General features: G+C 46.6%; 1 protein-coding gene across 6 annotated transcripts; it reads left to right on the top strand.

Annotated features, from left to right (window-relative positions):
- The first annotated feature begins 1,624 nt into the window (after positions 1–1,624).
- On the top strand, positions 1,625–11,065 carry slc35e4 (solute carrier family 35 member E4). Of its 6 annotated transcripts, XM_015366423.2 has the most exons (5): positions 1,625–2,211; positions 2,449–2,593; positions 2,733–2,953; positions 3,393–3,988; positions 8,175–11,065. In XM_015366423.2, the coding sequence occupies exons 4-5, from the start codon at positions 3,412–3,414 to the stop codon at positions 8,612–8,614; spliced, it is 1,017 nt and encodes a 338-aa protein (XP_015221909.2). In that variant the 5' UTR covers positions 1,625–2,211; positions 2,449–2,593; positions 2,733–2,953; positions 3,393–3,411; the 3' UTR covers positions 8,615–11,065. The 6 variants fall into 6 exon arrangements, with proteins under 6 accessions (XP_015221909.2, XP_015221911.2, XP_015221907.2 ...); XM_015366425.2 differs by lacking the exon at positions 2,449–2,593 and having other exon boundaries at positions 2,737–2,953; XM_015366421.2 differs by lacking the exon at positions 2,449–2,593.
- Positions 11,066–11,490: the final 425 nt, after the last annotated feature.

The raw sequence follows: 11,490 nt of genomic DNA, 5'->3' as shown, positions 1-11,490 counted from the left end.
ATTAAGTGCCTGTTATCCACCACATGTGATTCACATGCAGTTTTAAAACATCTAGAAATTGTTTTTGGATGCTTTCATGGCCTGTCACATGTTGGAAAAATGTAATTGTGGCATTTAGAGTGTAAGATCAGATCACTTTATTAGCCCTATACAATTTCTTGCATTAGGAATTTGTCTTTTCGCATACCCCAGCTTGCTCTCCATGAGACACACAGGCAGGGAGAGAAGCTGAGGGTCAGAGTGCAGGGTCAGCCATTTATACAGTGCCCCTGGAGCAGTTGGGGTGAAGGGCCTTGCTCAGGGGCCCCAACGGAGTAGGATTCCTCTGCTGGCTGTGGGATTTGAACCAGCAACCTTCCAGCCACAGGTCCAGATCCTGAGCCACAGAGCCACCGCTCCGCCCCCACTTGCAGTATATGTAGATCTGCAAGTTTTTAATTGTGACGGTCATTCAGACCAGCAGAAACAGGAGCCTGTTGATGACAGATATCCTTGAAAACATATTTCCTTCCTAGCAACTACTCTGGCAGTGCAGGACTGTTAGAATATCTGCCGATGTGGAGTGTCATAAGTGAGCAGTGGTGAGCACTGCTCTCAGACCTGCGGCCCAGGGCTCAATCCCACACCTGGGGTCCTGTCTGTGTGGAGTCTGCATGTTCTCCCCGTGTTCCCCTGGTTTTCCTCCAGGTGCTCAGCTTTCCTCCCACAGTCCAGAGACATACTGGTGGGTTAATTGGCTTCTTGGAAATTTGGCCCTGGTGTGTGTGTGTGCGCGTCCTGCCCCGGGTGTACCCTGCCTTCTGCCTGTTGGTTGGGATCGGCTCCAGCTCCCCCATGACCCTGTTCCTGGATACAGCAGTTAGAAAATGGATGGAAAATTAGGATCAGCTCTGGAAGGGAAACCCTGTTGTTCTCCAGGACTGCAGCTCCTCCTGCCTGTTCTGGATCCCTGGCAGAAGACAAATGGAGATCTCCCCTCAGATGCTATCCCTGTCGGAAGGCACAAGTGGATGCTGGTGAACAGTGTAATTATGACCAAGGACAGAGGCTGTTCTTCATACAAAGGGTTGTGGACACCAGGAACAAGGCTGTTGAATCTGGAGGGCATCAAAGCAGTCCTCTCGGGAATCAGTTGGGGCCTTGTGTCAGGAAGCCATGAGCAGCCAGTTGATCTGCTGTTAAAGGACCCAGTGTCCCCTTCATATTTCTTGTGTTCTTTGTAAGATAGAAATTGGGCTGAGATCAGGAACATTTTCTTTTTCTATCATAAAACCCAATGAAACTTGCTGTTGTGAAGGGCAGAGCATTACTGATCCTGTTTATTTTTTTCTCCCGTTTTTCTGTGGCTCACACCGTCGCTCATTAGTGACTCGAGAGGCCCCAGAACGGTTATAAAGAGGACATCTCCGGCTCGAGGTGTACTTGTTATGCGTTCGGTTACTCTGTACCGATTGGGATGTAATCTGAATGGGGTTTTTAAAATGTCGAAATCCATTAAGAAGCCCGTTTTAGTCGCCGATGTAGAAATACATTCAGCCCGGGAGATGTAAGCTTGTAGGACATGCAAGAATTGTTCAGGAGCCATTTGAATCAAGTGCTAATATTATGTGAGAGGCACGGCGTCCTTCCGTAAAACATTGCGGCGAGAGCTCAAAAACTTGTCTTGCGTCAGCGGACCGAGGACTCCGTGAGCACTCTGTTCTCTATATATCCCGGGAACTCACTCCATAGCGTCATCGGTTTTAAAAGTAAACTGGTGGACGCATTCGCTGCTATAAATACTGCCAGAGGTGGCCCTTTTAAACGCGCCTCAATCAACAGAAAGCACGGGCGCCCCCGTTGTCTGAAGTATGAGTCTATGTTGCTCGCAGTAAACCCAGCAACTCACGCCTAAACTGCATGTCCGCGCAACGCGTTTTATTTTATTTTTTAAATCTATTTTTGAACCTGTGACCACCCTCGGCGCAAGCCGCTGTGTGTGTGTGTGCGTGTGTGGAGCACCGGCATCAGCGACCTGCTCGCCCGGAAAAATCTGCTGTTCGCAGAGGAACGCAGTCGGGTCACATTCTCCGCTCCTGTGAAGGGATCGGGCTGAACTCGGCGACTGACGTTTGTCGCATTGGGAAGCCGGCAGAGGGCAAAAGTCACAAGTCGAGTGGACTCTCGTCGGAGGGACAGAGGCGTCCAGAATGCGCCTGGACTCTGACGGAGGTATTTTTTTATAAAAATATATATATATTTTTGAATACGCGACTGTTCCGGGCTTTTGGTTTTGCAGGCGTGGCGATCTGTCAAAAGCACCGGCCGGCATGAATGCGCTCCGGCGGCCCTGATGAGTTGACAGCTAAGCCCCGAGCGTGTGTGTGCGTGTGTGTGTTGGGGGACCGGGGTTACATCTTACATCGGAGCGGCCAATACATTGTATTTCTCTGCGTCTGGAAAATAAAGCCTGGGCGGCACCTGACGAGGTCGAGACTGCGTGGTGAGATTAAAGTGGGTCATTCATTGTTGCGGGAGTGAGATTTTAGTACAGTGGTGGCCTCTACGAGCAAACATAAAACAACGAGAAGCTTGCTGAGACGTCCAAGGAGTGGTACGTATTTTATCGTTGATTTTTAGCTCCTATGAAACGACGGGGCAGTGCGGCGCAGTTACACACAGGATTGGATGGGTTTTTTATCATCGCTTTGTTGTTGTTTTTTTTTCTCTCTCCCCATTGTGTTATGCTTAAGGCAGATAACATCGGCTTCGGCAACGAGGTCTCGGCTTCCTTGTTTGCGGTTTCGATGCCGGTCGCATTGATCGGAGCTGAAAACGCAGCCCTGCGAGAGGAGCTTCGACATCTTTCCGCGATCACGGGATGCTGCGATGTGCGATTTAGGGAGCTGTAGCCCTGTCTGTGCCGGAAGAGCCGAGCAACAGCCGTGGCGCTTTTTACCGCAACATAACAGAGGTAACAGCCGGCGTTTGTGTCTCAGAGACGGGCTCGGGGGGTTAAGGGTTTAAAGCGGGTGTTTTTCCGCCCACCTCCCCGTGGCAGGCTGGCGTGATGTCTTCACCGGCTCTGCCCTCCCCTCCCGGGCGATGCAAGCGCTATAGCATATGTCATCGGTGTCCGGTGACAAACCCCCGGCCGGCCGCACAATAACAACACGTGTTGGGGAAAAGGCGTGGAAAATAACCGTGTTTACGTCTTAGCAACCGACAGTTTGTACCAAAACTAAGGAGGGGAGCCCGGTCAGACACACTGGAAAGAAGAAGTGCTCTTTAGAAACGGTGTTTTCCTCGTTTCGACTGATTTAGTGCGCTGAGGGCGAAAACCTCGACCGCTCGGCGTTGAGAAGTCACTCGATGCAGCTGCCCTGAGCTCTGAGCATGTGTCTGCCTTCCAGGGGAGAGGATGAAGCGACCATGATACCAGCCCATGGCGTCCCAAAGGCTGCCAGGACGCCGGCCCGCAGGCGGCCCGCCGAGATGCTGCACCTCCTGTCCGCGGTCGTGGTGTGGCTTGTGACGGGCACCACCATCTCCAGCCTGAACAAGTGGATCTTCGCCGTGTACAACTTCCGCTACCCGCTGCTGCTGTCGGCCCTGCACATGCTGACGGCCATCGTGGTGGACTACGGGCTGATCCGGCTGCGGGTGGTGGAGCCCCGGAGCGGCGAGAGGGACCTCACGGCCCCCGCCAGGATCAAGGTCTTCCTGCTCAGCCTGACCTTTTGCGCCAGCATCGCCTTCGGCAACGTGGGGCTGAGCTACGTGCAGCTGTCCTTCGCGCAGATGATCTACACCACCACGCCGCTGTTCACGCTGGCCATCTCCACCCTCATCCTGGGCAAGCAGCACCACGTCCTGAAGTACACCGCCATGATGCCCATCTGCCTGGGGGCGTCCTTCAGCATCATGGGGGAGGTGCAGTTCGACCAGATGGGCTGCTTCTTCGTCTTCGCTGCTACAATGTTGAGAGGAGTCAAGTCCATTCAACAAAGTGAGTCACCGCGCCGGATAACACTGCTGTATAGCGCCCGGCAACGGCATGAGGGATTGGCGCGCTATTCTGTATTCTTCTTCTTTTTTTCCAGGATTGATAGATAGATACTTTATTGATCCCGTGAGGGAAATTGCAGGATTGATTTCAAGTCTTTTGTTGTAACGGTCGTGTTAATTCAAGTACACGTGAGCTGCCTACAGCGGCTCTCTTACCTAGTTTCGAGCTTTTGGTTTGAATTGGCAGTCCCCGCCTACAGCTCTTAATCCATCTGTCAGTTTTTTTTTTGGTAACCAGCGATTTAAGTATCGGGTTTCACGCTCTTAGTCCGTGCTAGTGCCCTTCTCCTCATATATTCCTAGACACACGGCGATATGTCATATACACAGTCACAGTGATGTGTCTCCGTCCAATTCAGCTCTTAAAAAGTTCTGTTTCTCGGTGATAAACACTATTACAGTACTTTTTTGTTGTTGACTTGTCACAACAGGGAATGCAGAGCACTGTTTGTGCCTGAATAGATCTGACATGTATCCGGCATATTCACCAGCCCTGTGTCCATGTGTAGTAGAATACAGTCAGGATCATGTCTACAGCCTAGTGCACATGTGCCGTATGGAGCTGAATCGGGTGCGAGGGTTATCGCCCGTCTCTAGGAGCTTACAGTTCGCTCTCCTCTCCGGCTCGGCCCGGGGAATCTGGTGTGTGTTCATCACCCAGCCAAAACTGGAGGCCAGCCGCACTGTAGTGTGCATTTTCTTGTGCGAGTCACCGTGGAAAAGCTCTTTGCTCCCATCCAATGGTGAGCCAGAATGAAGCTGTTGTTTTTTCTTTCTTTCTCTCCTACGCGTTTTTCCCTTTCGCTGAATGACTCATTCAAAGTTTGAACTCACGGCTGTAACGCCTATGCAAAGCATGCGCCCGAGAGGCCTGACAGTGACGTGGGCCTGTCCCTGCGTGCAGTGGGGCTGCGTGGATTCGACACTCGTGTACCAGTGAACACGGTAGCTTCCCTCGAACTCGAAAACCTTTTTTTTTTGTGGCCACAGACGTCTCGTCCGGTTTGGTCAGGTCGGGGGGTCCGGTCAGATACTCTGCCTGGTGAAATCTCTTTTAAATGTTTTGGTGGTTTTGACCCCTGAGAAATTACACTTTGGAGCAGCATTACAACAAAATAATCTGGAAGGATTCTCCAACTCTCCAAAGGCGTTTGGAGTATAGGCTGCTAAAATTTCCACACTGTTTCGCCAGTACAGTTGTTAACACTTGTATTTTAAAGTGCAAACTGTGTTTTAATGTAATTATCTAACTTTTAATTCGACCAAGCCTATTACACAACCCCTTTCCGCTTTCAGATGATTTCTAAAGATGTTGATAAATTATCAAAAATCTTAAAAATATAAAAAGAAAGTCAGTGAAGTTTTGATTTATTAGGTCTCAGCAATATAGAGAATAGATGCAATACATTAGAGATCGTGACTAGGAAAACGCACTTAGACTAAACAGCGCGAGTAAAAAGGTCCGATGGCACAATTTATTCTGACATTACACAAGTCTTTATACCGCATTGCAACACTACACGTTGTCGCTTATCTGGATTTGAATCAACCTTCAGCTGTTTACAGCTGTTTACCGCATCTCATCTCGTCGATGTCAGCTGCCAGTTGTGACATGACGTCTAAGTGAGCGCCTCACTCCGGTTATTAAAGACTCCGAGGGAAAGGGCTAAATGAGTAAGGAAATGACTTTGTAAGTGGTTTTTGAAATTGGCATGCAGTAGAAAGATAAGATAAAGGCTGCATCAGTTTTTATAATGGCAAAAACAGCCAGCTCGGAGCAGTTTGTCTCAGACTTCTGGCCTTGGGATGTGTGACAGTAAACCCAGCTCCTTACTGCCTGGTTGTTAAACATCCCAGGACACTGTTTGTAAGAGAAGGGGTGTTAACCTACTGCAGGTGTTCAGCCTTCATCGCTCTTTGAAAGTCATAGCCTGGCATTCCTACGTCTCCCATATACTTCTTTTGAAATGAAACAAAGCTGTAAAAGTGCAAGGAATTATTACAGTTTTTAAATTTGCAAGGCCAGACTGTATAGCTCATGAGTGATGCAAAATATCATATTAATATTCTTCACCATATATTGTTTTCTGGTAAACAGTATTTTGTATGTTAAATATATTGTGTTTGTATTAAATCACAAACCTATCTCTGACGTATCTTAAATTTCAAATATGGTGTTGTTGATTTTATAAGTTGACCCCATTACGAGCAACTAGAAAATATTGTGTTGTCACTCTTGAACTATGCATCATTAGTAAGGGTCTAAAAATCACCTGACACCCCCTTCCCCCACCTGGGTCCTGTCTATAAATACACCTCCTGATGAAACTAGAGGTCTCAGGTTACTGCTCAATTCATACATTGCGCTTTCTAAAAAGATGACACAGTGATTTTCATGATGGACTATTCAAAAACACACTCATTCTGTACAGCAAACTGTCAGGAACTTCTTATGGGCAACGTTCTGTGACTTGCTTTGCTTTTAAGAGTAAACGAACTCAAGTCTCATTTTATGGAAATATCTAAAAGGAAAGAGAGCCTCAACAAACTGTTGGATAACAATGTGGTTTATTTTCATCCGCCTTAAATAACATGTTCTTACATGTCCTTAAATGTTCATCACAGTCTAATGAACTGTAAAGATCAAAACAAGCAATGACACACAGAGAAAGTGAAAGTTGAATGTTGTTTTACATTAGGAAGTGCCTGTACCGTGCTCTTAGCCTTTTCTTTTTGAGTTACAAAGTACAAAGTCTGCAGTACTTCACAAACACACTTTGGTAATTGAGTTAATTTAGAGTACCTCAAATTGCACAGTTGATGGTTTGTAGGAGAGCATGTTCAGTTGTTATTCAAATACATTGTGTAGTGCAGTGGTGAGCATGGCTGCCCTGCAGTACTGGGGCCCTGGGTTCAATGCCAGACCTGGGTGCTGTGTGTCTGGTGTTTGTGTGTACTGCATGTGTTTGTGTGGGCTTCCTCCTGCAGTCCAAAGACATGCTATGCTGGTGGGTTAACTGGCTTCTGGGAAAACCGGTCCTTAGTGTGTGCTGTGTGGAAGATAGTTTTGTCTTGAGGTTTAGGCAGCTGCTTTGAAAGAGCAGTATAGAACAGTGTGAGTGAGACACAACTAGGAAAGTTTCACTTCATATTTCATGCAATCCTGAGCCAGTAAGCGCTGTTTCTATAACATAAAGTCCCCAGATCATTTTCTTTATACAGATCCTCTTCTTCCATCCATAATGTGGATGTTTCCAACCAAATGGAAAGTTATATCCACTGCTGTGGACCTTACAGCACCACCTCAGTTATCAGCTTTTTAAGGAAAGATGTGATAGTGATGCAAATTACTCAGCAGCACAGGAAAAACATCCTATTTGCCTAATTCCTCCACTAAAATGGTTCTGCAGATACTACAGTAGCATTCCACATGTGTAAAATGAGCTGCATGCCAATTCAGTTTGTCACAATATCCATCCATCCATTTTCCAACCCCTTCTTCCAACTCAAGGCTGCGAGGGAGCCAGAGTCTGTCCTGGCAAGCAGCAGGCTCAAGGCAGGGTACACCCTGGACAGGACGCAAGTCCATCACAGGGCAGGTTGAAAGACACCCTCACACCAGGGCCAATTTTCCTATAAGCAAGTTAACCTACCAAGAGGTCTTCATATTGCAATTAGCACCCCAGCTCCAGAATTGAACCCAGGGCCCCAGTGCTGCAAGACACTTAAATAGCTAAATGTGTGACATTGAAATTGTAACTGTAATTGAAACAGAAACCCTCCACTTTCCTAGCTGAGGTAATCATGGGAAAGGATACCTCTTCATCCCAATTATATTTTTGTCTTCTTAAAATAAAATCTAACCTTGGTATTTACAGTATATCACAATGCGTCTGCACCCTTGGTTTAAACAGCAGACACATGTATAGCTGTCATTGTCAGGCCAAGTGTGTTGAACCAGGCTAAGGTACCAGACAGCTGTGTGTTAAGGTCTCCTACATTTTATGCTTGTGATTGTGATGCAGGTTTAGAGCACTTTAATGCAGAATGGCGCTGCTACAGCAGAGGTTGCAGGCTCCCCTCAGTGTGGATCTGACGGTCAGGTTTCTCTTTGTGTCTTGAATCAGGCATTCTCCTCCAAGAGGAGAAGATCAACTCGGTCGTCTTGCTCTACCTGATGGCCATCCCCAGTTTCTGCATCTTGGCCGTGGCCGCGCTGGTGCTGGAGAACTGGGCTGCCCTGGAGTCGCCCCTGCGGTACGACAACCACCTGTGGGTCTTCATCCTGCTGAGCTGCCTGGGCTCCGTCCTCTACAACCTCGCCAGCTTCTGCGTCATCACCCTCACCTCCGCCGTCACCCTGCACGTCCTGGGCAACCTCAGCGTGGTGGGCAACCTGCTCCTGTCCCAGCTGCTGTTCGGCTGCCAGCTGTCGGCGCTGAGCTGCGTCGGCGTGGTGCTGACGCTATCGGGCATGGTCATGTACCAGAACACAGACTTCATCGCCGAGTACCTGGCCTCCAGGAGGAGCAGAGCCCAGAGAGGGGAGGGGTCCAAACGGGACTGAGGGCGGGGCGGCTCCCGGGGATGACTATGAGCCTAGAGGGAGAGCAGGGGATGAGCGGGTGGGTGGGACGTTGTTATTTGCGTTGTCTTCTGAGCCGGCTGTGCTTCGGGATACACTGAACCACCTGGTTATTTATTTACTGCCCCTGTGCCAATATATATATATGTAATGAATGATGGTATGCATATTAATTATCTCTCATCCAATCACAACAGTACAGGAGACGGGATTGTCGTATGACATCTTGTTCCTCCTTTTTAGAAGTAGAAAATAAAGTCACAGGCAGCACCCGAGCACAGCTGTTGCACCCTTAAAAGGCTCACATTTAGCCTGTTCCTGCCCCCGGAAGCAGCCGGAATGGGATTCCGGCTCACGGGGGCCGATGTAGGTTGTGGATGTGCCAGTGCCACCCCCCGGCTTGGCCTGTGTGGAGAGGTGACAGTGGCTGAGCAGAGGAGAACCGTGTGGAAACTTAGGGTTTCTCGGAAATGCAGACAGGCACAAAAACCTGGGTTGAAGCCCGTCGAAATGCCCCAGTATCTTGGGGGAAGATCCAGGCAGCTCCTGTGCAGTCTATGGTATTTTTAATACAGGGTCCTGTAATGCACATTTTTATGAAACAATATGTTCCATTTGCTTGCTGCAAACTTTTAGGTTTAGTTTCATTTAGTTTTAATGCTGGTCAGGGCTACTTTTTTGTTTAGAACCGATAAAGCAGCATCTGAACATTTTCGCATTTTCTCCACTGGAGTAATTCAGAGCCCTGTCTCTTCACTGTGCTTATGTTGCCTTGTGATCGCTCTAGCGTGAATGAGTGGAGATTGTAGAAACTCCCTTCTCCTTCTCCCCTGTTTAGGAAGCCTCCTACGTTCTCTTCACAACTACATAAACATGCTGAAAATCTGGACCCGCCTCTGGTAGGCCCCTCTCTCTGTTGAGACTGGCGTTGCTCTCCAACAGATGCTCAGGATTCATTATTGACATCTGCTGTGTCAGTGTCATGATCTGAAGGTGCATCAATGTTGATATTTGTCCTTTTATCATCATTTTAAAGAAGGAGAAAGAGCGGTCAGCTGCATTTATCAAAAACTAAGGGGAAGCCGTAACCATTTCTGTCAGACACCAAGTAGACACCAGGAGGTCTAACTGAAAATGAGACTCAGGAGTGCCACAAAGAACCAGAAGTCTAACTAAGTGCTTGTTTGGTGTGCTTTTGCAAATTTCACACATCATTGTCTGTTTCCTGCCTGTCATTCTTCATACACTCATTGCACAGATCTGTAAAATCAACTGTGTACTGTTGGTAAAACCAGTCAATGTCAAGGCTTTATTTATTTGTGGTTGTGTCCGCTGGTAAAGAAGAAAAAAGATTGTTAATTTAATAGTTGTCAAGATAAACCTGGTTTAATTCAAGTACAGGACAATCCAAACTATTCAGCAACATAACCAAGAGTTCTGTTTTACCATTGAAATATTCAGAAACACTGGCTCATTTACGGATTTATTTACAAAAACCCTTGGTTTTAACCTGCTGTATTATTATTGGACATATCTTCATATCTGAAGTTGTTCTTTGTATTGGAGAAACACATTTTAAAGTGCTGCTTTGTACTTCTGTGGACAGCCAAGCAGCCTTCATATATGTATGTGTGTAAATACTGTATTAGGATCTTAAAATATTACAGCACAATGCAGATTTGGCAGCCCTTTAAGAAAAATAAGTAGCACTATTCTGCTAACCTAAAGTTCTTGCATTTACAGACCTCAGAAGCTAAGGTCAAGTGGATCTGGCTCATAGTGTTTGTTAAGATGCATCTTTTGAAATGTTTTAAGAAATTACTGATTTCTTCAGAAAACGAGGTAGATTGGTTCCGTTTACAGAACTAGAGTGCTGAAGCAGTAAATTTGCAAACAATGTCCTATTACAGGGATGTCCAGAGAACAGTGCTGTGGCATTTACCCAGCAACAAAGACCACATGCCACCCTTTTGTTACAAGAGGGTGTATTTGTCCTGGTGTCACTGTGAGATTACCAGTCCCATTATGGGGCCTAGAGTAATTCTGTCGCCCTGATTAGTTGCCAAATAAACTCAGTTGATAAATACAGCTTCCACAGAATGAATGCAGCCTTTAAATCTTGATGTAACTGTGTGATTCTTGGTCCTCCTGGGTTTCTCTATTGTGCAAACCTCTGTGATCCACAGTTGTGGTGGAACCCCTCTATAATCCTATAAATTGTATTCACCCTTGAATACACGTGCTCAAGGTCAGACTTGAAGAGATGCAGGTTGTGATAACACCTGTCCTGTCCATGTTAAGCAAATTGCACAGGCAATTAGTTAAAATTGCTGCCTTTTTCAACATTCTCGTATAACTTGAATTGTATGTATATAATGTTACTGTTATTGTCTAAAAGTTGGATGTAAATAAATATTTTATTTATGTACTTTATGATCATGAAAGACTGACTAAATCTACAGGCTAAGAATGTGATGGCTTTGTTTTTTATCAAGGTAGCAAGAAAAGTACACAGGTTTTGACAAAAGTAAGAATAGAACCAAGGTAATGTGTAGCTGTCTTGAAAAACATACTTTCATCACTTTCCCTGACTGAAAATCATTCAGCACCAACCTTTCCCACACATTGACAGACTGGCAAACACTAGCTCGTACAGTATTTTCAGGGGTAATTAACAAAGGTACCACATGTGCTTTGGTAGTAACAGTTGTTGTTTGACATCTTGGAAATTGTGTATTTCTGCAGAAACTGTATGTGTGCCTCAAGTTCAAAGTTGAGGTTTTCAGCAAAATGTTTTCTGCATGAATGTCCTAGGTTAGGTTTTACACTTGCTAATTAGCCCAAGCAGTGTACCAGCA

Source organism: Lepisosteus oculatus, chromosome 22, assembly GCF_040954835.1.
Source record: "Lepisosteus oculatus isolate fLepOcu1 chromosome 22, fLepOcu1.hap2, whole genome shotgun sequence".
In the NCBI taxonomy this organism is placed as follows: domain Eukaryota; kingdom Metazoa; phylum Chordata; class Actinopteri; order Semionotiformes; family Lepisosteidae; genus Lepisosteus; species Lepisosteus oculatus.
The sequence above is the reverse complement of the archived record's forward strand: the minus strand, read 5'-3'. Positions and strand labels throughout refer to the sequence as shown.

Coding starts and splice junctions, on each gene's coding strand:
- slc35e4 (XM_006640451.3), top strand. CDS start 3,376: ATGTGTCTGCCTTCCAGGGGAGAGGATGAAGCGACCATGATACCAGCC. Junction 3,989..8,174: donor AGTCAAGTCCATTCAACAAA/GTGAGTCACCGC, acceptor GTCTTGAATCAG/GCATTCTCCTCCAAGAGGAG.